The sequence below is a fragment of the Heterodontus francisci genome, chromosome 25 (assembly GCF_036365525.1).
Source record: "Heterodontus francisci isolate sHetFra1 chromosome 25, sHetFra1.hap1, whole genome shotgun sequence".
Lineage (NCBI taxonomy): Eukaryota > Metazoa > Chordata > Chondrichthyes > Heterodontiformes > Heterodontidae > Heterodontus > Heterodontus francisci.
The window spans coordinates 32,970,648-32,998,161 of NC_090395.1; the positions used below are offsets into that span (position 1 = coordinate 32,970,648).

Consider the following 27,514-nt stretch of genomic DNA (forward strand, 5'->3'; position numbering starts at 1 on the left):
GTCACTTCCTCAAAGAATTCTATTAAGTTGGTAAGACATGACCTTCCCTGCACAAAACCATGTTGCCTATCACTGATAAGCCCATTTTCTTCCAAATGGGAATAGATCCTATCCCTCAGTATCTTCTCCAGCAGCTTCCCTACCACTGACGTCAGGCTCACCGGTCTATAATTACCTGGATTTTCCCTGCTACCCTTCTTAAGCAAGGGGACAACATTAGCAATTCTCCAGTCCTCCGGGACCTCACCCGTGTTTCAGGATGTTGCAAAGATATCTGTTAAGGCCCCAACTATTTCCTCTCTCGCTTCCCACAGTAACCTGGGATAGATCCCATCCGGACCTGGGGACTTGTCCACCTTAATGCCTTTTAGAATACCCAACACTTCCTCCCTCCTTATGCCGGCTTGACCTAGAGTAATCAAACATCTGTCCCTAACCTCAACATCCGTCATGTCCCTCTCCTCGGTGAATACCGATGCAAAGTACTCGTTTAGAATCTCACCCATTTTCTCTGACTCCACGCATAACTTTCCTCCTTTGTCCTTGAGTGGGCCAATCCTTTCTCTAGTTACCCTCTTGCTCCTTATATATGAATAAAAGGCTTTGGGATTTTCCTTAACCCTGTTTGCTAAAGATATTTCATGACCCCTTTTAGCCCTCTTAATTCCTCGTTTCAGATTAGGCCTACAATCCCGATATTCTTTCAAAGCTTCGTCTTTCTTCAGCCGCCTAGACCTTATGTGTGCTTCCTTTTTCCTCTTAGCTAGTCTCACAATTTCACCTGTCATCCATGGTTCCCTAATCTTGCCATTTCTACCCCTCATTTTCACAGGAACATGTCTCTCCTGCACGCTAATCAACCTCTCTTTAAAAGCCTCCCACATATCAAAAGTGGATTTACCTTCAAACAGCTGCTCCCAATCTACATTCCCCAGCTCCTGCCGAATTTTGGTATAGTTGGCCTTCCCCCAATTCAGCACCCTTCCTTTAGGACCACTCTCGTCTTTGTCCATGAGTATTCTAAAACTTACGGAATTGTGATCACTATTCCCAAAGTAGTCCCCTACTGAAACTTCAACCACCTGGCCCAGCTCATTTCCCAACACCAGGTCCAGTATGGCCCCTTCCCGAGTTGGACTATTTACATACTGCTCTAGAAAATCCTCCTGGATGCTCCTTACAAATTCTGCTCCATCTGGACCTCTAACATTAAGTGAATCCCAGTCAATGTTGGGAAAATTAAAATCTCCTATCACCACCACCCTGTTGCACCTACAGCTTTCCATCTTATCATCTTTGGAGATTTGCTTGAAAGAAAATGAAAGTGAGAAGTGAATCAAAATGATTAACCTGAATTAATTCAGTGCTTGAGCTGTACCTAAATTCTATAACCAGCGACTCTATTGTCCTACACATTGAGAGTGCTCTTGCTTAGTTACATTCTTTCCTGTCTAATCCCTTCCCAACCCCATCATTACTCTCAGAGTTACCCAGCAATCTATCCTCAGAGCCCCCTCTTCCTCATTTGCATACTGCCCTTGGTTGTTGTAACCATAGTCCAAAAGCATCTCTCCCCATTAGAAGGAGACAGTTGGAACATGGAGCTTGAGGGTCACTACTTCACAAACATAGAGCAAGGCAAGGAGGCAGGCCTCCCTAAACCAATACAGCTAGTACAGGAATTGAACTCATACTGCAGGTATCTTTTTATATCACATGCTAGCTATCTAGCCAACTGAGCTAACTAACCCACCATATAGCACGTGATAACTTCAATTGAAAACATGGGTCCAATTCATGGCAACACCCAACTTTACCTCTTCAGTAGCTCTCCTGGTGCCTCTTCTGTCTGTGTTGTCAGACTGGTAGTCCAACATCCAGTACTGGATGAGCTGGAATTATTTCAGTTAAACATTGAGAAGACCAAAGCCATTGCCTTCAGCCTCGCTATGAGCTCCGTACCCTCACCATCGATTCCATTCCAATCTCACTTTTGCTTCCTTCAACCCAATCAGATGGTGGAGTTTAGCTGGAAGATAGGGAAATTGGCTGTTGTCCAAAACCTATTCTTCACTGTCGTCTGAATGTGGCAGTGCAGGCGAAGGGCGATACTATTGTATTTACCTCTACTGGCTAAAATTTCAAATTGAAGTTAACTACACTTGTATCATATAACAACAACAACTTACATTTATATAGCTCTATTAATTTAGTAAAACTTCCCAAGATGCTTCACAGGAGCATCATCAAAATAATTTGACACTGAGCCACATAAGGAGTTATTTGAACAGATGACCAAAAGCTTTGTCAATTAGCTAGTTTTTAAGGAGCATTTAAAAGAAGGAAAGGGAAGTAGAGAGGTGGAGAGATTGAGGCAATTTCAGGGTTTAGGTAAGAGACAGCTAAAGCACAGGTGCCCAATGGTGGAGCAATTAAAATTGGGGATGCACAAGAGGCCAGGATTGGCCAAGCACAGAATCATAGAGTCATAGAGAGATACAGCACTGAAACAGGCCCTTCGGCCCACCGAGTCTGTGCCGACCAACAACCACCCATTTATACTAATCCCATATTCCCTACCACATCCCCACCATTCTCCTACAACCTACCTACACTATCCCGCTGCTGTCCTTGCTGAGATTAGCTAACTCAGTATCAACAGTTTTATTTTAGTCCAAACGTAGCTCATAAAAGTACACTCGATCTTCTGATTTTTGTATGCTTTTCATTAGTTGTGCTGCCAGTCCTGCCCATCTGCTCTTTATGCCAGACATCACAATTTATTATTCATTAGCCAAATATAATGGGCAGGAAGGCTTCCCCCTCCCCTCTTCTCCCCCACCACCCTACCCACCAACCGCTCCCTAAAAGAGTCTGTGTAGAGATCTCCGATGGTTGTAGGGCTGGATGAAGATACAGAGATAGGTAGGGATGAGACCATTTGAAAAAAAGGATGTGAGTTTTAAAATCAAGATGTTGTCAGACCAAGAGCCAATATAGGACAGTGAACACGGGGGTGATGAGTGAACGAGGCTTGATGCAAGTTAGGGTCTAGATAGCAGAACTTTGTATGAGCTCAAGTTTATATAAGGTAGGCCAGCCAGGACAGCATAGGAATAATGAAACCTAGAATTAACAAAAGCATGGATGAGGTTTTGAGCAGCAGATGACCTGAGGTAGGGATGAAGTCAGACAATGCTATGGATGTGGAAGTAGTCGGTCTTGATGATGCAGCAGATATGTGTTTACAAGCTCACTGTAGGGACAAGTAGCCCACCAAGGTTGTGTACAGTCTGACTTTGCCTCAGACAGTTGCCAGGGAGAGGGATAGAGTTGGTGGGTAGGGAACAGAGTTTGTGGACAGGACTAAAGACATTGGCTTCAGTCTTCCAGTATTCAGTTGGAAGAAAATTCTGCTCACCCAGAACTGGATTTCAGACAAGATGTGTGACAATTTAGAGACAGTGGTCAAGAGAAGTGGAAGTGAGGTAGAGTTGAGTGTTGTCATCTTCAAGGTGAAATCTGATGTGTTTTGGGATATATATTCCTGTGGCTGGGGAAGCAGTTATAGTTTGATGTCAAGATTAACAATCCATTCAATGGCATCAGCTGATGCAGTGTGAATCATTGTGATGCCTCCAGGAATGGATCTCTCAGGGCGAGAATTCAATGGATGGGCAAAGATCTGACTTGGGTGGCTACAGTCATAGATAAAATTGCACAGAAATGTTAACATGGAAACAGGTCGTTAGCACCACCATCACCCAGTGCACTACCATCAACATTAACCAAAAGCTTAACCTGAATAGCCATTCCAGTATCATGATTACAGAGCAGGGCTAATGGTTCAGATCACTGAACAAAGACACTTTAGCCAGGATTTTGCCCTGGGATCGCAAAACCCAAAATCAGAAGCATTTCTGGGTCCTGACAAGACAGTTTACTACTGATCCTGGAACATTTGTCCTACATTATGTTGCCTAATGCTAATAATTCGGCTATATTTACCGAGTATTTCTTTGATATCTTCTATCATTTTGATTCAACGAATATTGTACTCTGCAGTTCAATCTCCTGGTATTTCAGATGCAAATTGCAATAGCCATCTTGGCTGCTTGTTTTTCAAAAGTTACTGTAGTATTTCTTCCATTAAAAGTCTAATGTAAGTTTCCAACCAATGAAATTCATATTTCTGATTTGGCATATGGGGTTTTCTTGACAGTGCCCTTCTATGTGCCAGTTTATCCTGTCTCTCAATTGATTCCACTAATTTGCCCACTACTGAGGTTAGACTGATTGGCCTGTAATTATTCGGTCTATCCCTCGCTCCCTTTTTAAACAAAAGTACAAAGTGAGCGTCCTCAATCCTCCGCCACCACACCAGTATCCAGTGAGGACTGGAAATTTATCCCCCTGCAGAAATGCAGCTTTTATGTCAATTGATCTACACTGCCATGAATATGCAGCCTATAGAGCGAAAAAGATTTTAAATTACTTTTCCAGCTGTGGGAGACTACACTCTAACTTCTGTATCACCGAGTCACTATTCAAAGCTCCGAGCAACGAGTGTCACTTGAGCCATGTAAGTTCCACCTGCAAGGACATTACAGTACAATTAGCTGGAGCTGTTACATGGTATCCATGAAGGAATCAGTGTTTAAGAGAAGAATAAGGAGGAAATATTTGGCTAAGAAAATTGACAAGCAAAGTTTTAAACAATAAATGGAGGTAAATTATAACTTCACTGCCAAGTGGTCAACTGGCAGTAGTGGATTGGCCACTTTTATCACACCGTGGCCAATATTCCTTTCCAATTCTGGGTGTATGGCAGGAGGCTGGTCCACGACTGCTTGTATTCAGTCCTATTGTGAAAGCTGAGATCTACCAGACTGTGTCGAAATATGTTTGTCGAATCCAAATTTAACCCCAGTACTCTTTGTTGTAAATCAGTAACAATATCCAGATTCATTAACCAAGAAAAGGTGTGTTCTTATCAAGACTATTCCAAGGAATTGTAGTCATCAGTTAAGAGTATGTTAACACTTTATTTGCTGAACTAAACTTGTCAGCTGCAAACTCCTCATTTCCTGAGGATAGTCAGAATATATTTCAAGTAATTGTCGATACTATGTAATTGATAGCTAAAATTGCATAGAAATGTTCACATGGAAACAGGTCGTTAGCACCACCATCACCCAGTTCGCTACCATCAACATTAACCAAAAGCTTAACCTAAATAGCCATTGCAGCATTATCATGATTACAGAGCAGGGCTGACGGTTCTCGACAATGAGTGGTTCATCTCACCGAACAAAGACACTTTAGCCAGGATTTTGCCCCGGGATCGAGAACTCGATATCAGAAGCATTTCTGGGTCCTGAACCACTACAAACAAGACAGTTTCCTAGTGATCCTGGAACATTTGTCCGACATTGTGCTGCCTAAGAGTAACAATTTGGCTATATTTACCGAGTATTTCTTTGATGTCTTCTATCATTTTGATTGAACGAATACTGTGCTCAGGATCCAACTCCACAGATTAAAATTACACTCGGATGTTATTTATACTTTAACATATGTACAAAAGCAGGGATCCTAGACTTTATTGCAAAGCACAAGAAAATGTCATATCTGTACAAATGGCTGTGTAATTTCCAGGAAGGGAGGTATATTTCCCTTTTTAATCTCCTTTTGCCCGACCAAGGTCGTAAATATACAGGAATGCTTTATTAAAAATGATCTTTAAATAGGGTTCTTAGAAAACATGATAAATAAATCTCCAGCTTCTGGATTCTGGCAGCTGCTCAATACCTGAATGGAACTGGCTTTTCTACCTGATCCACTGGAAAATGTCAGCAATTGGAGCAACCTCCAGCTTGTTCTTCATCATTATAAAGCAAGGTTCTTAGCTGAGCTTGACTACACCACCAAACACAAAGCACCGTGCAGGTGGTGGAGATGGTGGATGTTGAGTCAAGTGGCGGGGCAGCTGATGAAGTTGACTACTTTCTCCTAGATGGTGTCAAACTTCTTGATTGGTGTTGAGGCTGCATCCATCGAGGTGAATTACAAATATTCAATCACACATCTGATTTGAGCCATGTAGAAGGTAGAGGGCAGGATACGGAGGAGGGCGGGCATGTAATTTCACACCGCTTTCCGTTGTGCCAATTTGCTGTTGCCATTCTACTTCCAGCAATTTTTCTCAAGAATCCGTTAAGCGGGACCCAGCAACCCACCTGCTTCAGATAATTGACCGACTGATCTTGTTAACGAGCTTGTTGTCAGCCCATCAAAGGCCAGTTTATTTGTGGGGCACACGGATGATACAATGGATCAGGAACACTCCAAGTGGAAAGCGATGGCAACACAGCGGGGAGCTAGTCATAGCTGTGCCACACAATTAGGCGGACCCATAAATGGTACACGACTGAAGGGGTTACTTATCTATTGTGGTACACATTTCACCTGAGCACTTCTTATCCAGCAGGACTGCATGCTCTGAATTCACTTTGATCTGCCTGTGAGAATACTTCCATTGAGGATGCATCCTTGAATAGATCCACTCTTACCAAGGATTTATGGTGTGCACCTGTCCAGCAGTCTCACTCAACTTCATCCTTCTTTTCCAGACAGGGGTCGGCAATGTGTCCATACACGAACACCAGTGCCGGCGGTTAAACATTTTGAGGTCCATGACTGGCAATTCCGGGAATGAAAAATTTCCCATTGCCTTCTTCTTTCCAGATAAGTCCAACTTTGAAAAGAATTACAGCGGTCAGTTTCAACTTCACAACTGACAGGTGCTGGGAGTGGGAACAGCGACTTCTAAACTCAGGGCAAGTTTGGGTTTTGTCGGCGGGTTCTGATTTTTAAAAAAAGCCACCCCTATCTGTGTCTCTCTGTCTCCCACCTTCTCTGTCTCCCCCATCTCTCTGTTTGCCCCTTCACTCTGTCTACCCTCTCAGTATTTCCCTCGCCCTTCCCTCTGTCGTTCTCCCCTCTCTCACAGTGTCTCTCTCTCGCTCCCAGGTCTCTGTGCACTGACCATAAATGTGGATGATAGAGAATGCCGCCTCTCTACTGGTCCCAGCCATGTTGTATGGGCGCAGGGTCATGACAAACCTGTAGCTGTCCACCAAGGTGCCTGACATTCCGATAGTGCTGGGTTGACCCCGGAGCAGCCGCGCTAAGAGGAGTTAAATTTGAAATTCCGATTCAGGGGAAGGACAAAGAAAATGGATGAGGGCAGAATCTGCACAGTGAGGAGGAATAACCAGCTACGGTATCTCACATGATTCAGCTGCATCCAGTTTAATAATCAGCAAAATTAGAGAAGATTTATGAGTGAACAACAGGCCACGAACTAGTCAAGAGGATCAGGCTGTGCCTGTTACCTTGTACAGAATTTCAGGGATTTTTATTTGCAAAATGGTTTCAGGCATCATTTACTTTAGTGATATTTTTCTGCTTTTATGTAGTCAGTCTTACCATCTAGAACCCATTCAGAAACTTAATACATTAACAAACTATAATAGTCTGCGCACTTTAACATGTGTGCCCCAAATGATGATGCTATATACTTTAATACCAACATTTTCCTTGCTGTAACCCCACACCATACCCCAACCCAACACCAAATGGAGAGTGAACTACAGCCTGGACTAGCCCATTCAATATATAGTGGAGTTAAATTTAAACATGCTAACTTGGACCCCTGCAAACTCTGCTCTACATTGACTGTTTATTAAACCCATGATCAAAACTAACCCAAGTAAAGACAACACAGGATCCATACTTCATATCCTATGTCACATACATTCCATCACTGGAGTTTGAACACACCACTCCTTGGGCATCCCAACCTTCACCACCTTGGTTATCTCAGAGGCGATTTACTGCCTGAAGTATCTGGGGACGTTCATCCCCATTATCTATAATGTGAGCGTTTAGCAACTTAGTCAAGGTGACCTTAAATATTATTATACAAAGTGACTCCTGACAAAGCAAAGCATGCGCAGAGCGATTGCAGGCGTCATCAGTGCATTCAAACATTTGCCAGCTTGCCAGTATGAATGCGTGCGCATGACGTCACCACTCAATGATGTCCTCACCACTCAATAGTTGCCTCCATTCCCCTGAACAGTACCCCGCTCCCTCCCACCATGTCTGTTTCAGACACCGCTTCACCCCCTCAGCCGCTTGCTGCTGCCTTCTCTCAGCCACTCGCTCCCGTCCTTGCCATTTCCCCCAAGCCCAGTCTGCTTCCCCCCCACCTCAGCCACTCCCCCTCCCCACCACCCCCTTGACTGCTTGCTCCAGGCCGCGCCGCCCAAAGAAGCGACGGGGAACAGACTGCCAAAGCGCAAGGCAGGGAGCAAGGGGTGACGGGGCAATGCAGAAGTGAGTGGCTAAGTGGAGGGAAGTGGCGCGGCCTGGAGCGAGTGGCTGGAGGAGGGGGGGAAGGTGGGGAATGAGCGGCCGAGGGAGGAAAATAGCAACGCTGGGAGCAAGTGGCTGAGGGAGGGCAGTGGTGAGGTGGGAAGTGAGCAGTGAGAAGACGGGCGCAGGAGGGAGTGGTGAAGAGAAGCATGATGGCAGGAGGCAGCAGGGTAACTGTTGGGGGTGGGATGGAGGCAGTGATCGCAGCCTTTGAGGGGATTTGAGTTTAATTTGTCTTTTGTGACGTATTGAGCAGCGCCATCGTTATTACTGGCAGCTGCCTGAGACATCACAGACAGTGATGTTTTAGTGATGAGGCTGCATTTGCACGTGTGCTACTACTGCACCACCTAATGGTTGCATTGTCAGCAAATGCAGCCATATTATTATTCTGTATAGCAGTCAAAACATTTGTGATAGAGCATTGCTATCCGACCCGAACCCGACCAGGCCCGATGACATGTGTCAGGTTCAGGTCGGGTCGGGTTGCTCTTCCTTGTCCGGCATTCGGGCTCGGGTGGGGTCGGGCCCGGTCGTAAACAATGACAGCCAGGACGTCAAGGCGGGAAATGTGCATCCGGACTCCACACTAGTCTGCAGTGAGCGATTCCATCGAAGATAGAGCACAACCTCTTTAAATATAATCAACTGCAGTCCAATGGTTGGGTCGGGTCGGCACGAAAAATAATTAAAGGACTCGGGCTGGGTCCGCCTCTGGTCGGATGTGGTTCTGTTGGGCTCGGGTTGGGTTTCAATTGCAGACCTGAGCAGGCCTTTAATTTGTGGTACAAACTTTTGTGATTTTATGTGTTTTAGGGAAAGGGTACTGCCTACCCGTGGAATCTGCAAATAATAAGAAAGAAAGAGGACTTGCATTTATATATAGCCTTTCACAACCTCAGATCCCAAAGCATTTTACAATTTATTTATTTTTATTTAGAGATACAGCACTGAAACAGGCCCTTCGGTCCACTGAGTCTGTGCTGACCAAGAACCACGCATTTATACTAACCCTACAGTAATCTCATATTCCCAACCACCTACCTACACTAGGGGCAATTTACAATGGCCAATTTACCTACCACCTGCAAGTCTTTGGTGGTGGGAGGAAACCGGAGCACCCGGCGAAAACCCACACGGTCACAGGGAGAACTTGCAGACTCTGCACAGGCAGTACCCAGAATTGAACCTGGGTCCCTGGAGCTGTGAAGCTGTGGTGCTAACCACTGCGCCACTGTGCCGCCCTTGATGAAGTATTTTTTGAGGTGTTGTCACTGTGGCAATGTGGGACATGTGACAGCCAATTTGGGCACAGCTAGATCCCACAAACACATTGTAACATGGTGCTGTGCACAGTATGTTTAGTTCCATTTACATAATACAAATAGAGTGTTAGAGAATGACCTTATACAATGAAAAATCATATACAGTTCCTTCATAAATTGTCTAGGCAACCAATGGTGTATTTTTCTAGCACCAAGAGCATTAATTTGTGGTTTCCTTTGTTTGGCCCACACCTCACGATCTCCTGTCTTGATGTTTCTTTCCATATTACCATTATTGGTTTATTTTTGCCCCAGTCTGACTTTTATGAACTTGTATGGCAATTCACCTCTTCCATGCTCAATTTAGTTTTGTTTTTTTAATTTTCTATTTTTTCCTGTTGTGTTGTAGCTATGACTTTTGAATTCAAAATTCAGTTTTCTTTTGCATTATTTGTCCCCCAAAATATTGAGAGACTCCTTGGAATATTGACTGATATTCAAATATTTATTTGCAGTCTTCTGGTGCTGTGGCAGTGCATGTTTGTACAGCAAACAGAGTCAGTAGCAACCCATGATTACACATTGAAATGTAGAGTGATTAAAACAAGTGGGTAGAGTTTCTGCGCACGTTTACGTACAAGATTCAATTTTCCCGAGTCAGGTTCCTCTCGCAACCTGGCCACACCCCCAGGTCGAAAATGCAAGCTTACACTAATAGCGCTGGTTCGGGAAGGCTCTTCAAATTACATTCATTTTCTTCGGAACATGAGCACATTTAAAAAGTTTTACCATATCAAGAAATATTTAATTTTCGAGGAAAGTGGCTAGTGTATGCCAATGAAGCTATTAAATGGTTCAGTATTGTTTTTTTTTAAGTCATTTTCAGTGATTTTAAATAACAATATTCACAGGCAGAGGATTGGAGACCCTTATTAAAAATGCTTAGTTTTCTCAATAAACCCAATTTAAGCAGTCTTAGTAAAACTACATCTTGTTACCACTCTGAAATACATCAAGGAAAATGTTAGAATGGAAAAAAAATGAATGATTTTGTTCTATTATACTACACTGCATTCTTTGAACATTTTGGGTGGAATTTTCTCGGCCCATGGTAGTGGGCTTAGAGGCAGGGGGCTGGAAAAATGGGGGTGGGGGTTGGGAGGGGTGTCAGGATGGCTCCCTGTTGCATTCCCGCCGTGGGGAACTTTGCCAGCGGCGGTTTGGGAATAGGATTGGCGGCTCACGCCACTAAGGTAGGCAGCCAATTATGGTGGTTAAGGCCCCAATTAGGGATGATTTTGTGGCCTTGCCAGAAACTAGCTGCCACCGGAGCTGCCCCCACCCCATCTTGTGCGGACACTGCCAGCTCAAAGGAGGCGGCCTCCCTGCAGCAGACCAGGGTGCTATCGGAGCTGAAGGCTCCAGACCCTGATGATGGGGCTGCGGGCAGGAAAAGCCACATCCGCGACCCAAACAATTCCTCCAGATGGTTTTCCCCTTCACTCTGAGGGGCCTAGCAGCTTCAGGCCCCATATTTGTTAGATTTGGATCCACCCCTCTGAGGGTGCCTCCGTGTTGAGGCGCCCTCGTGGTTCCTAACCTGCCTCAGCAGTGCCACCTCTCTTGGGGGGCTACCAAGACTCCAGAGCTGCTGACCCTCTGATTGGGCATGGAGCATTGAGAGCCCACCCACCACCCTTAAATGCATAGGGAACACGGAGGCAGCCAATTAGGAGACTGCCTCCCGGAAGATTGCTGAGCCAGTCTTACTGCCAGAAAGTGCGGGCTCGGGACCCCCATTTAATCCCAACATCGGGGTCCCGAAGCCCGTCGCAAAATCCAGCTCTTCATGTTTGTGATTATGCAAATTAGTTTTTGTGGAAAGTTGAACTGTAAATTCAGCAGCACAATTTCAAACACATTTTGGATGAAATTTCCTGATTGCACTCGAAGTGGAAACTCTACCCCATAAACCAGAGTCAATCAGATTTATTTCCCAGTAAAATGATTACAGGGCTTTCATTGGAATGGTACAGTCAGTAAATTGTTTCAATGATGCTCAAAGCTCCCTTCACTATATTCTGTCCACCATTCAGCTCTAAAAATTTAATCACTTGGTTTTGTGCAAATGTTTTAACCTGAACAAATAGATAAAGATGAACTGATTTCATGCTGGTGCTTCGGAAATTGATGTTGTCAATGGTTTAATAAATTCTAACACTTCACGATATTTTTAGGCACAATAAAAATGTTATAAATTGTTAAAGGATGAGTGGAAACCTCCTTAATGCTGATCAGAATACAAATCATGAAGGAAAATTGCATTGAGTTAATCATGAACCTCATTCAGACTTCCGCTGGTCTTTACCAGTGCGCTAAGCATCTCTAACATCTATTTTGACTATGGAACGAGACTCATTTGACATTGTGGCAGAAATAATCAGACCTTCTCCAGTAACAGAAATTGCTTCACTTTTTGCACCCAGTACTTGTTTAGCATAGTTCTTTTGTGGTGTCAGCTGTGAATACATCTTCCTGTACAGATGTTTGTCAGTGAACTCTGGTGTGTTAGTGATGTATAAAGCAAACTCAATGGAGTATAAGTTATAATCAAAGGGGTTGGAGAACATCAATGAAAACTGGCTCGCACCAAACTTATAGGACAGTATCCCAACACTGCCACGTGCTGCAGATTTGGTCTTGACAAACATCGCATCACCTTTCTCCCCGGGGCTGATAACAGGTGGTGCTGGATTGTACAAATGACCACTGTAGTTATATGTCCTATAAAGATAATGACATGTAGAGTATTAGAGAATTAGTTAGCTGCCCTTATTTCATGTATTTTAGTCAATCACAAATCAAAACAGTTTGTCTGTACAGTTAAATTTGCACAACCTGAGTCTTCTCCAAACAAACTCCTTGAGATTTCCTTTAACCTTGAATTGAAGTTGATTGCAATTCAAGCTAGAATCTGCCACTGCCTCATTTTATATCAACAACAACTGTATTTATATATCGCCTATAATGCAATAAAGCATCCCAAGGTGCTCCAGAGGGGCATTATAAAACATTATGACACTGAGCCACAAAAAGAGATATTACAGTAGATGACTAAAATATTGGTCAGTGAGGTAGGTTTTAAGGAGTGTCTGAAAGCAGGAAAGGGAGGTAGAGAGGTGGAGAGGTGTAGCAAGGGAATTCCAGAGCTTAGGACCTAGGCAGGTGAAGGCACAGCCACCAATGGTGGAGCAATTAAAATCAGGGGTGCTTAAGAAACTGGAATTTGCAGACCCTCAGATATTTTGGAGGGCTGTAGGGTTGGAATTGCCCGGGTGACTTACCTGTCAGGGACCACAAAGAACACACATTTTTGACCTGCACTACTCAGCAGGCAGCAAGGCACTGGGCCTATTTCAAGCATCATTGGGGTGCACAGCATCGCCCTGCAAAATGATTCGCCATTGCTCGCATTTTTCACAATGAGGGCCAATTTTTACCCCAATGACTCAGGAGCCAGGTCCCAATATGAATAATAAGCTCACTAAAGGAAAGACAGAGACGTTCTGCTGTGTACCACTTTGAGTTCACATTAGATGTAATATAACTGCAGCCCAGTGCAAGACTGCATTTTAAAAGTGCCGAAGTGATCCACGGCATTCAAGCCTTTATGTGAAACTCATACTCATTGCAATAAAAAATTAGCTGCATAGAAAGTGGATCTCAGTGCAAGCACAGAGCTCCTTTATTGCAAAATTCAGCTGGCAATGATACCCACACATTCACACATTGCATCATCCAAGTACCGTTTTGTCAGTATTGTCAGCTCTGATTCTTACATCTGATATCTTGCAATATAATTACCATTTTTACTCAAATATAAGTCACATCTTTTAATGTAACAGATATTTTTCAGTTTTAGCTAAAGCTTATGTGTCAGTTGTTAATGATAAATAGTTTTCCCAGGAGAGAGAGATGTTGCCTATAAGCAGATCCAAGCTATGTTTTTAATAGACTAAACTTCTTCCTTACACTTTATTGATTGGCTTAAAGTAAAACAGCAGCAAATCAGAATTGAAGAGGTAGGGAATGCCCGTATCAAAAGCAAAGAAAGGGGCTAAAAAGCCAAGAGTACATTCAGTGTCTCATAGCATTGCATTCCCAATAATACATTCTCCCACACCTGGCATCCCATCCATGCTGTTGCTTGTCAGCCAGCCAGCCCAGACTGCTGCTGCTCATGCCGAGATGGTTCAGTCTTCAGTCAGGCTTATAGAATCAGAAATATTTACAGCATAGAAGGAGGCCATTCAGCCCATTGTGTCTGTGCCAGCCAGAAAACAGTTATCTAGCCTGCTACCACTTTCCAGCTCTTGGTCAGTAATTGTGTGGGTCCATATCCTTTTAAATGTTATGAGGATTTCTGACTTTAACTCCCCTTCAGGCAGCGAGTTCCAGACTCCCATCACCCTCCGGGTGAAAAACAATTCCCTTAACTCCCTTCTAATTCAACATTAATTCTCTGCCCCCTGGTTATTGGCCTCTCTGCTAAAGGAAATCCTATCCTATCCACTCTATCTAATTTTATACACTTCAATGAAATTTCCTCTCACCCTTCTCGGTTCCTAAGAAAACAGCCCCAACCTATCCAATCTTTCCTGATAGCTAAAATTCTCCATTCCCAGGATCATCCTCATAAATCTCTTCTGTACCCTCTCTAGTGTGATTACATCCTTCCTGTAATGTGATGGCAAGAACTGTATGCAGTATTACAGCTGTGGCCTAACTAGTGTTTTATATAGTTCTAATATAACCTCCTTGATCTTATACTCTAGGCCCTGGCAAATAAAGGAAAGTATCCGGTATGTCCTCTTGACCTTTTTATGCGCCCATAGCAATTTCCTATGAGCAGTGCTGTACACCTGGACCTTTCATTCATGGAAGCAGGCCCTTGACTTTGCCCTCTCAGAATATCAAACCCTCCGTTTTCCTGTTGAATCATCCAGTTACATCTGAAATAAACCTCAGTGCTGTGTCTCAAGCAGCCATCCAAGAAAACATCATTCATCTGTTGCGAATGAATACATTATGAAATCTATCCTAAATTAATTCTTCACAACCCCAAACCTGTGCTCTATTTCCTCTCTCCTGTTATTTCCAAGAATAACATTTTAAGTTGACTTTTTCGTTAAGTACTTTATATAACTTTATTAAGTCCCACTTGAGACATTTGTTTTCAAAGCTGAACAGCTCTAGTTTATCCAATCATTCCTTGGAGCCTTTTCCTCTGAAAATGGGGATCAATCATGTTACTGTCCTCCACAGTGTCCCGAGAGATTGGATGGTCTCCTTGGTGGTGCTAAGGTTGCAGCCACCTCGAACGGGGAGGTGTTGAGTCAAGGTTGCGATATCTAGACCAGTAATTAAGGTGATGGAGGGATTATATTGTGACCAGCGACTATGACAATTGTGTATGTTCTCACTGGAAAAGAGATGGTTGAGAGGTGAAATGATCGCTATTTTTAGGATTCCAAAGGGAATAGATCATGTAGACAATGCCAAGCTGTTTCACCCTGTCCAGAACAGTAGATCCAGATACACATAGACTTAAAGGGGTGGTAAATTCAAAAGGAATTTGCAGGAACAATATTTCAATGAGCGAGTGGTCAAGCTGTGGAACAGGCTCCCTAGGGAGATGGTGGATGCAGTTAGTATTGATTTATTCAAACACAAATTAGATCGATTTATTTCAGAAAATAACATTTTAGGATACATTATATGAATAATTTGAGACATAATGGGTTGAATCTTCTGTTCTCGCACCGCCATTGGCGGTGGGCGAAGAGAATGGCGGCCTGCCCATGTTGTCAGCATGTCGCGGAGCTGCCGCAATCTTCTGTGCGGCGGCTCATTATAATAGCTGGGGCGACCCCCCTGAGGGGGCAGGGGGCAGGCTGTCCGTCCCCAGCAATGGTGCCAGCTGCCTGTGCGTAGGTGCTGATACCATTTCTAAAGGGTATTGGGCCCTACTGGTAAATTTAGATATTTAAAGCACAAATGCATTTTAAAAAGACATTTCTTCTGTCCCTCTCTTACTCCCCCAATAACAATTTAATTAATTATTTGCACTGTCCCTGCCAAAATACTTACCTTGTCCACCTGACTTTCCCCCCCACCCCAAACTAAATAAACTTTAAACTATAACCCTTCCAACCATCACCTACACCAATGATGTAACTTTGAGCCCGCTCCCCGCCCCCCTCCTGCACTGAGAAACTTACCTCCTCCCCCCTCCCCACCAGAGTGGCGCCTTGTTTCCCCAGACGGGAATCTGAAGGCACTGGAGTGACAGCCACCGGACTGAATATCGGAGCAGGAACTCAGGTGGTGACATAAGTATCATTAATGCATTCATTTTAATTTATTTAAATATAAAAATGGAGATCCCATCACCAAGTGCTGGGGGAGCCACCATGAGGCCTCGCCGCCACCGGTAATATCGGGCTAGGCCCTCCCAGCATCGGGGTGCATGGCGACCCTCGCCTGGAGGCATCTTCAGGCTCTCTACGCCACGGACCCATGCCTGGGGGAGAACTAAATCCAGCCCAATAAGTGGTAAATGCAGCATTCTTCGGAGGAACGGATAACTGTTGAGGTGCAAAATTACTTCATGTAGTGGCACTACAACGGCCTCTCTGAGGATTTACAGCAGTGGAAACAGCACTGGCTGTTACCCCCACTGCCCGCTTGGCATGACTGAACTGGAGTGGCCCATACAGGTACATCCCCTGTGTGCTCCTGAAGTCACTGAATGTGCACGATCATGATGTCATTGATGTCAACGGGTTGATGCCACAAATGTACAGGCAATGTCATCCTTATTCACTCCTGAAACAACAACTATTAGGAAGCAAGATGAATCCTGTTCTGGGGCTATTTAAAAGGGCACTCAACAAGTTGCAGCTGAGATGCATTTGACTTACTTGTCCTCAGGCAAAGTTAGTGGAAGCGTTATGGTGAGTTGCTGAAGCAATTTGGAGATTGTTGCTGACCACAGAAAGACAGAAAGTAACATTGCCTTGCATAGGAATGGGGGCAGTCGTTGCAGTGCTACTTTCTCTGCAACATGAGCAGGACATGGAGAGAGGGAGACAGAGAGGGATAGCTCTGTGAGAATTGAGGAGTAGGAGGGCTCTCTGTAGAAGGCCTTACTCCAAATGGGTCTTCCAGGAGCACCACTCCTATGTCGGGATGAGCCAGGAGCAGTGCCTCAGGGGGCTTCGCTTCACAAAGGATCCCTCACAACAACCTGGAGCCTCAAACTAGGACGAGGATGACCCTCTCAGTGTCTGTGAAGATCCCCATCGCCCTTTCTTTCTAAACAATGGGATCCTTCCAGGCGGGATCAGCAACATGCTGCAGTTTTCTGTTCATAGAAATATCAGAGGGGTGACATAGGCGCTCTCCAGGAAGAGAGGGGACTTCATCCTCTTGTCCCTGAGGAGGGAACAACAGGACGAAAGGTCACATGGGATCACCAGGATTGTGGGCTTCCTGATGGTGCAGAGCGTCATTGACTGCATCCATGAGGCTCTGTGGGCTCTCCCATGTCAACCAGCAAGGGCTACCACTCTGTCAATGTGCAGTTGGTGTGTGTTCATACCAAGAAATTCATCTCAGTGAATGTCAACAACAACAAGAACTTATAGCTATATAGCGCATTTAACGTAATAAAACGTCCCAAGACACTTCACAGGAGCAGTGTAAAACAAAGTAATTATACTGATCCACATAAGGAGATATTAGGTCAGGTGACCAAAAGTTTGGTCAAAGAGGTCGGTTTTAAGGAGTGTCTTAAAGGAGGAGAGTAAGGTGGAGAAGTGGAGAAGGATGCAACCAGTACTTGGGGCCTGGCCAACTAAAGGTGCAGCCACCAATGGTGGAGCAATTAAAATCAGGGATGCTCAAGAGGAAATTACTGAGATAGGGAGGGGTGAGGCGATGGAGGGATTTTAAAACAAGGATGAGAATTTTAAAATCAAGGCATCGCTTGACCCGGAGTCAATGTAGGTCGGCGAGCACAGGAATGGTAGGTGAATCGGATTTGGTACAAGTTAAGGCACAGGCAGCAGAGTTTTGGATGACCTCAGGTTTACGGAAAGTGGAATGTGGGAGGCCAGCCATTGTTTATATTTTATATTTTTTGCCAGCACTACATTTTTATCCTGTGACTGTCAGCAATTCTCACTGTCTTCAGGTCTCCAAGGCAGACTGCTCGCTGACAAGGGCTCTGTATGGCTCATGATCCCCTTCTGCCATTCCACCATGTGAGGTCAAAGGACCTTCAATGAGAGCCATGGAGCTACCTGCAACACTGTGAAGGAAGGCATTGACCTCCTAAATCAGAGATTTCACTGCCTAGATCACACTGGATGATCTCTGCAGTACACGTCCATGTTTGTGGTAGTATGCTATGTCCTCCACCACCTTGTAATAATGAAGGCTCAACCATTAGCTCCTGGGATCTGGGGCCACCTCGGCAGGAGGAGGAAGAGGAGGACGGGAGGAGACCACATTCACCTCGTGTAATTGGATGGAGCGAGAGGGACCACATTGTGAGACTTTGTTTCAGTTAAAAGGAACTTCCTCACCTCCAACATGGATCCACCATTCCCTAACAGTACATCCATTTCAGATCCCCTATCTCAAAGTCCCCTTGGCCAACATCATTCAATAAGGCCAACAGCAAAAGCTGTCACTCAACAGCTTTATCCAGCAACACAAAATACAAAAAAACCCAGAACTAGTCATGCTTGTGCATCCCTTTAATGCCTTTCTTATGGGTTCCCTTGCTTGGCCTTGTGCTCCTATGCAGTGCTACCCCAGTGGTTGCAACATGGCTGGTGGAAGGCTGCTGACTTTAACAAGGGGAGACTGTACATGGCCTTGCAAGAGGACCTTGAGCAGCTCTGGGCCTTGAGGGACCGGCTACAGACTGCACCACCTCGACCTGGGTGGCAGCAGTCTGGGCTGGCTAGCTGAGAGGCAACAGCCAGGGCCCTGGTTGAATGGCAGTGATGGAAGCACAAATGCTTCATCCTGAGGTTTGAGCTGCCCGGTGCCTCAGCCACTCCCACGGGCAAGACCTCAGCAATCCTCGTAGCCTGCTGGAGGGCAGATTGCTGGACTGCTGTGAAAGCCTTCATTCCCCTTTGAGGACTGAGATCCACATCCAGGATGGCAACAGTCTGAGACTGGATTGCAGCAGTCTGAATGCCTGCAGACAGGGATTTCATGACTTTTGTCTGAGCTTCCACTGATCTATCAGGAGGGCTCCACCAGTGGAAGCTGAGACAGCAGCCAGCAGATGTTCCATCATGGGCCAGTCTGGCAGTGCTGCCATAAAGTTACCCACCACTTGCATGATGGAAATGATGGGCTTCAAGCTCTGCATGATGCTCTGTGCCACAGTGGAGCCAGACTCCTCCTTGTTCCTAGCCAGTGACTGGAGGCTGTCCGGCAGGCTTACCAATGCACCACGTGTCTCAGTATTTATCAGAGTTCTCCTGTAGTCCACTCCAACAAGTTCCTCATCTGAGTTCCCTGCAGCAGAACTGGTATGCAACCTAGCTCTGTAGGGGGTTTGCACATGAGCTGACCCATTCACCCTGGCCTGGCTAGAACCCACTTGTGCCTGCTGACTCACCACATGCAGATCTCAACTCTAAACTAGCCTCCAACGTTCATGCAGTGCCAGTTTCTGAGCTGGTGGCTGCAAGTGTTAGGTCAAGTGACGGTCCTCCTTCATCAGAGCTCTCTTCCTGCCCTCGCCCTTCCGCTTGAGGCTGTAGTGGATGAGCAGTTCTTGACTATCTGAAAGCACAAAAGCATAACGGGAGGGGAGGGATGAGGTAGTGGGTGACAGCAAAATGTCCACGTCACTCCATCAGCAGTTTCTATTTCATGGCACTATTCAGGATGACGATGAGGAGTGAATGGAGAAGGTGCATAGGCAGCAACTCACCATCATCCTCGATGGGCTCAGCAGCACTGGGTGCCACAGGCTCTGTGGCACTGGTGTCCATTATTCTGTGGATCATCTCCTCGAGGGTGTTGAGGGATGGATTAGTGATGGTCCTCCGGCAGTCTGCTAGCTCTCTCTCCTGTTGTGTGCAACTTTCTCCTGAAAGCGAGAAGGCAAAATGTCAGTGCCTGTGTGTCAGTGTGATTGGGTGATGTGCCTGCCATAGCTGAATAGCTGTAGGTTTGTGGATGCATATGAAGTTGTGTGTGCGGCAGGCATGACTAGGAGGTGTGTGTGGGTGATGTGCAGAATCAGGATGTTAGGAGTGAATCCTGGGTATCAGGATGCGCTGCTGGGTGAGCGATGGGGGTGTGGTGCATTGAGCAGTGTGAGAGGTGGGTGGTGTAGTTTTTCTGAGATGTGATATATAGATGCATTCACTCACCTTGAACACCTGAGTGAGGTCATTAAACTTTTTCTAGCACTGCTGCCAGGTTCTAGGACCAAGGTCTGGGCATTGACCAACCTCAGCACATTCTCCATTCCCTTTGGAGGCTTAAGCTGGAGGGCTTCCTGCCCACTGCTGGAAACATTGCTTCCTTCCTGGTCTCCAACTTACAGCATAATGCATCCAGTGTGGTGTCACTTAAGCAGGGAGCTTTCTCCTTCCCCTGCTAGGCCATACCTCTTATCTCTCAGTAGCATAAATCAAATATCCAGCACCCTGCCATGCATTGGTACAACTTCCCTTTTATCAGGACTACACCTTTAAAAAGGGAAGGCTGCTCGGACCATGTGGTTTTTCTTCACAACACTACTCGCCCCTCTGCAATGTGCAGAGGACACCGGCAGCAACATGAAGTGCAGGACTGCACAGGAGCTGCTAATGGTCATGCCACCATCAGGGCAGTGAGGAGGATAGATGAATTTTACATCTTACCCATCTCGTTCCAGCAAGCGCAGGCACGCCACGAATCACAACCCTCATGCCCAAAGATTGGGGTGAATTCATTTTGCACTGCGGTTCCCAAAGCTCTCCCCCACTGGAGTGTTTCCACATGCTTGAGTTGTGTACCTATCATAACCTCTGCATCACCAACTCATTCTTTCACACTAAACCCTGTCATCAGGTTTCTTGGAGGCACCCAAGATCACGTCGTTGGCACCAGCTGGACCTCATCGTCACAAGGCGAGCCTCTTTAAACAGCGTTCAAATCACACGCAGCTTCCACAGTGCGGACTGCGACACTGACCACTCCCTGGTGTGCAGCAAGGTTAGCCTCAAACCAAAGAAGCTGCATCATTCCAAGCAGAAGGGCCACCTGCGCATCAACACTAGCAGAATTTCTCATCCACAGCTGTTACATAAGTTTCTAAATTCACTTGAAAAAGCCCTTCAAAGCACTCCCACAGGGGATGCAGAGACCAAGTGGGCCCACATCAGAGATGCCATCTATGACTCAGTAATGACCACCTATGGCAAACGTGTGAAGCGGAATGCAGACTGGTTTCAATCTCACATTGAAGAGCTGGAACCTGTCATAGCCGCTAAGCACATTGCACTGTTGAACTACAAGAAAGCCCCCAGCGAGTTAACATCCGTAGCACTTAAAGCAGCCAGAAGCACTTCACAAAGAACAGCCAGGCACTACGCAAATGACTACTGGCAACACCTATGCAGTCATATTCAGCTGGCCTCTGACACTGGAAATATCAGAGGAATGTATGATGGCATTAAGAGAGCTTTTGGGCCAACCATCAAGAAGATTGGCCCCCTCAAATCTAAATCAGGGGACACGATCACTGACCAACGCAAACAAATGGACCGCTGGGTGGAGCACTACCTAGAACTGTACTCCAGGGAAAATGTTGTCACTGAGACCACCCTCAATGTAGCCCAGTATCTGCCAGTCATGGATGAGCTGGACGTACAGCCAACAAAATCAGAACTCAGTGATGCCATTGATTCTCTAGCCAGCGGAAAAGCCCCTGGGAAGGACGGCACTACACCTGAAATCATCAAGAGTGCCAAGCCTGCTATACTCTCAGCACTGTACGAACTGCTTTGCCTGTGCTGGGACGAGGGAGCAGTACCACAGGACATGCGCGATGCCAATATCATCACCCTCTAAGAACAAGGGTGACCGCAGTGACTGCAACAACTACCGTGGAATCTCCCTGCTCAGCATAGTGGGGAAAGTCTTTGCTCGAGTCGCTTTAAACAGGCTCCAGAAGCTGGCTGAGCGTGTCTACCCTGAGGCACAGTGTGGCTTTCGAGCAGAGAGATCCACCATTGGCATGCTGTTCTCCCTTCGCCAGCTACAGGAGAAATGCCGTGAACAACAGATGCCCCTCTACGTTGCTTTCATTGATCTCACCAAAGCCTTTGACCTCGTCAGCAGATGTTGTCTCTTCAGACTACTAGAAAAGATTAGATGCCCACCAAAGCTACTAAGTATCATCACTTCATTCCATGACAATATGAAAGGCACAATTCAGCATAGCGGCGCCTCATCAGACCCCTTTCCTTTCCTGAGTGGCGTGAAACAGGGCTGTATTCTCGCACCTACACTGTTTGGGATCTTCTTCTCCCTGCTGCTCTCACATGCGTTCAAGTTTTCAGAAGAAGGCATTTTCCTTCACACAAGATCAGGTGGCAGGTTGTTCAACCTTGCCCGTCTAAGAGCGAAGACCAAAGTACGGAAAGTCCTCATCAGGGAACTCCTCTTTGCTGACGATGCTGCATTAACATCTCACACTGAAGAGTGTCTGCAGAGACTCATCGACAGGTTTGCGGCTGCCTGCACCGAATTTGGCCTAATCATCAGCCTCAAGAAAACGAACATCATGGGACAGGACGTCAGAAATGCCCCATCCATAAATATCGGCGACCACACTCTGGAAGTGGTTCAAGAGTTCACCTACCTAGGCTCAACTATCACCAGTAACCTGTCTCTTGATGCAGAATTCAACAAGCGCATGGGAAAGGCTTCCTCTGCTATGTCCAGACTGGCCAAGAGAGTGTGGGAAAATGGCGCACTGACACAGAACACAAAAGTCCAAGTGTATCAAGCCTGTGTCCTCAGTACCTTGCTCTACGGCAGCGAGGCCTGGACAATGTACGTCAGCCAAGAGCGACGTCTCAATTCATTCCATCTTCGCTGCCTCCGGAGAATACTTGGCATCAGGTGGCAGGACCGTATCTTCAACACAGAAGGCGGCCAACATCCCCAGCATATTCACCCTACTAAGCCAGCGGCGCTTGAGATGGCTTGGCCATGTGAGCCGCATGGAAGATAGCAGGATCCCCAAGGCCACATTGTACAGCGAGCTCGTCACTGGTATCAAACCCACCGGCCGTCCTTGTCTCCGATTTAAAGACGTCTGCAAACGTGACATGAAGTCCTGTGACATTGATCACAAGTCGTGGGAGTCAGTTGCCAGTGATCGCCAGAACTGGCAGGCAACCATAAAGGTGGAGCTAAAGCGTGGCGAGTCGAAGAGACTTAGCAGTTGGCAGGAAAAAAGACAGAAGCGCAAGGGGAGAGCCAACTGTGTAACAGCCCTGTCAACCAATTTTATCTGCAGCACCTATGGAAGAGTCTGTCACTCTAGAATTGGCCTTTATCGCCACTCCAGGCCTGTGTCGCCTGAGCCTACGGAGGATAGGGTTCTCCACTTCTTTGGACTGGCTGCAATGGAGCCCGTGGCATCAGGCATCACTAAGAACATTGAGGATGATGGTATTTTCCTGTTCTATGTCCCTTCTCAACTCCCAGCTCACCCCCATCTTGCTATCTAGCATGATGAGCAAACTGCTGATAGTGTGACTGAACCTCTTGCTTCCTATCTCAACCCTCTTCCCTCACACCAACCTTCCACTTCTGATTTTCTGCTTTCTGCCACCTTCCCAGCCACACCAGCTCAACAAGGAAGAGGAAAGTAAGCAACAGCACAGCACTAATGAAGAGGCCCCGTCACTCGATCAGGACACTCACAGCCACCAGCTCAGGTACTGGCAATACGTACCTTGGAGGCAGGTACAGTGTTGCGATCGGCACATGATGAGTCATTTGGGAACAAATGTGCTGCAGCCAGGCCAGGGGACAATGATGGGTTGTTTGCCAGCTCTCCAGAGAGTGAGGTCACAGATGAGTTCTGATGCTGAGGACACAAATGAGAACCTCGATGAGGCTGCATCCAGCAGAGCACTGATGGGGAGGCACACCCAGATGCTGGCTGGCATGCCAGACAGCCTCCTCTCACTGCCAATGAGCATGGAGGAGTCCGGCTCCAAGTTGGTAGAGGTCACCTACTGCTCTGCCCTCCCAGTGAGGATGCAGCAATTCTCCAGCAAATTCAGGAATTCACCACAGCACCTCTCAAAACACTTCAGAGTACTTCCAGACACCGCAACAGCAGAAGTTCTCAAAAATGATCTTACCTACAATTTGTGTGCCTGGCCCTTTAAGCAAAGCTAATGCAGGGCCCATCCTGTAGCTTAATGCTTGTTGTTTGCAGAGAAGCCTGCAAATTCCTGGTCCGGACCTGTGTGCTCCAAACCAGGTATCCTGGCACTGCATTAGCCTTTTGGCTACGTGACATTGGAACGGCACTCCTCCACAGGCTTCCAGCACATGCATGGGCACCATTCTCAAGAGGGCGCAGTGCATGCACTGTGATGGAATTGACTGGCAGCATTGTATGCCCCAGCAAATGGCGTTAGGCCTCTAGCACCACACAGAGATGAAACTCGCGTCCAATATTTTTGTGTTAACTCCCTGTTGGATAAACTCAGTTCAGACACTTTCCGGCTCCTGTGGCTCAGTTTGGAACTGATCCAAACAGATGAGGCAGGAGTGCAGTTTGATCCTGTTTGCCTGTTAGCTGATGGAAGTGGAACTGGCACCAGGAACGCTATATCTGTGCTAGTGATCCAGGGTTATTATCCCAGGTCACCATCAAGTGATGTGTGTGCATGTAGATTAAGTGAGGACAGTCTCAAATCAATCTGCCCTCCCAGACTGAATAACCTGTGTTGCCATTCACTTATAGACTCAGAAATTGAGTGGTCTGAGCATATGGAGGAACCGTACCTCAACATGACTCAGCACCTTCAGAAAAGAAAATCGCAGCTGCAGTGGGAGTTAAGGAAAACTGCACATTTCAATTAAACTTGTCATTGATTTATTCATAGCTACACTCCTTTAGTTAATGAATTGTGCGGGAAGTGTTTCATAACACTGTGGGAGGAATCAAAGCTTTGGCTTGTTTGAGAGGGCATGAGATAGACTTACCGGAGAAATAGTAAACATATTGAGCTGCTCCTACACCTCTAAAAAGTGCTAACATAAACTCTGTTTAGCCATGCTCTTCCCCATTGGATTCCCTGCACCTCATAACAACCCCAACTTTGAGACTGGCTATCAGCCTACTCCGGTGCCTCGGTTAGTGCAAGTCAACAGCTAGACACTGAGAGTTGAGTGAGCGAAACCCCATCTTATGCTGACCCGAATGCAACAACAATAATAACTTGCATTTATACAGCTCCTTTATAATAGTAAATGACTTAAGGCATACCGAGGAGGATTATCAGACAAAATTTGACACCAAGCCACACAGAGATATTAGGACAGGTTAAAGGCCTGCTACCTGACCCGGACCCGACGACATGTGTCGGGTTTGGGTCGGGTTGGGTTGCACTTCCGGATCCAGCATTCGGGCTCAGATCGGGCTGGGTCAGACACGATCTATCACAGGTAAGTGGCTCCAATGTTAACTTAATTTTTGGACTAGAAAGGTGGTTTTGCTACAGTTATTTTAAGCTTGTGCAGATCAGCAACAAAGTGAAAAACTGAAGGTTAACTGATGGTCGGGTCGGGTCGGGCACAGGAAAAAATGGAAGGACTTGGGCCGGCTCGGGCTCAGGTCGGATGTGGTTCTGTCGGGCTCGGGTCGGGTTTTTTTTTTGCAGACCCAAGCAGACCTTTAGGGCAGATTACCAAAAGCTTGGTCAAAGAGGTAGGGTTAAAGGAGTGACCTAAAGGAGGAGAGGGATGTAGAGAGGCGAAAAGGTTTATGGTTGCCAATGGTGGAGCAATGAGAATCGGGGATGCTCAGAAGGCCAGAATTGGGGGTATGCAAATATCTCAAAGGGTTGTAGGGTTAGAGGATATTATCAAGGTAGGGCGGAGTGAGACCATGGAGGGATTTGAAAACAAGGATAAGAATTTTAAAAGTGATGCATTTCCAGGCTGGGAGCCAATGTAGGTCAGTGAGCACGGGGATGATGGGCGAACCGGACTTGGTGCCAGTTAGGATACAGGTAGCAGAGTTTTGGGCGAGCTCAAGTTTACGGAGGTGAAAGGACAGTGAGGAGAGTACAGGAATAATTGAATCTGGAGGTTTCAAAGGCATGGATAAGAGTTTCAGCAGCAGATGAGCTGAGGGAGGAGCAGAGAGGAGCAATGTTACAGAGGTGGAAGTAGGCAGTCTGCTGTCTTTACATTGGCAAATACCTTCCAGGGCTGGGTACCTCTATCTGATGGCATGGCCTAGTCATGAGTACAATGCCATGCCCTTCCACACAGTGGCACACCCCATTCACGTTCCAGCATGCAGAAATAACATTGCGCCCTGCATTGGCTTTCATATAAAATGAATACAAAATTCTTCAGACATTTACATGCTGATATGGCGATTGGCTAAGGAAAAAGAAGCGTACTGTCTTCCAATACTTACGCAGCATCGAAGAGAACTTGACTTTTGCTGTGGTTCTCGATGTGAACTTCAACAGTTCTCTCAGAAATAGGTTGTCTTGCCCTGGCTTCTGCTTCAGATGTCATTCTGTAACAAGAAGACAAAGGAGATTCATTCAGCACAATGAATGAACAAATAGAAATGACAACATTAGCAATAAATATTTGTTTAACACACTCATAAATGCATGTAACTTGTCTGTCTTCAGAGGATAACCTTCTCCTTTTGTTCTCTGTGTTCGCAATCTTTCCTATTGTTGGGCTTGGCTTAAATAGGACCAGTGAAGAAGCAGCCGGACATCAAATTCTTGTCTCTGTCAAGCTGATAAAAACAGGAACTCCTAATGAGTACTGACAGTTGCTAAAGATGTATCTAATTTCTCCCAAAATTCTGCTTCAATTAGGATAGTGTATGAGCCTGGATCTCAGTGTGTTCCCATTTGATGCAGGACATTGAGAACTTGTTTTGTTACAAGCTATACAGATCAGAAGAAAATGTAATATTACACCAGAGCCCTGAGATCAGAGCAGGGAAGACTTGGAGAAACATTGTAGTCAACTGTGAGTGAGGGTTTCCTCTTAATACTAGAACTTAATGGTCAATATTGGACAAATCCTAGGAGTGAAAGTTTCAGCCATGAAGCATGTACCTGAGGCACTAACTCATAGAATCATAGGATGATGTAACACCGAAGGAGGTTATTCAACCCATCGTGCCTGTGCCAGCTCTTTGAAATAGCTGTCAAATTAGCCCATATCTCCTGCCCTTTCTTCATAGCCCTCCTTCAAGTATTTATTCCTTGTGAAAGTTACTATTGAATCTACTTCCACCAGCTTTTCAGGCAGTGCGTTCCAGATCATAACAACTTGCTGTGTAAATTTTCTTTTCCTCATGTCACCTGTCACCTTTGGTTCCTTTGCGGTCACCTTAAATCTGTGTCCTCTGGTTACTGACATTTCTGCCTGTGGGAACAGTTTCTCCTGATTTACTTGAGCAAAACCCTTCATGATTTTGAACACCTCTA

At 45.9% G+C, this 27,514-nt stretch overlaps 1 protein-coding gene across 1 annotated transcript in view; it reads right to left on the reverse strand.

The window, feature by feature from the left end:
• LOC137383808 (uncharacterized) overlaps window positions 1-26,553 on the reverse strand; it is a 33,736-nt gene extending 7,183 nt beyond the window's left edge. Inside the window, exon 1 of the mRNA XM_068057046.1 lies at window positions 26,473-26,553. Within this exon, the coding sequence (XP_067913147.1) occupies window positions 26,473-26,479 (7 nt within the window). The 5' untranslated portion in view covers window positions 26,480-26,553. The remainder of the gene's footprint in view (window positions 1-26,472) is intronic.
• Window positions 26,554-27,514: the final 961 nt, after the last annotated feature.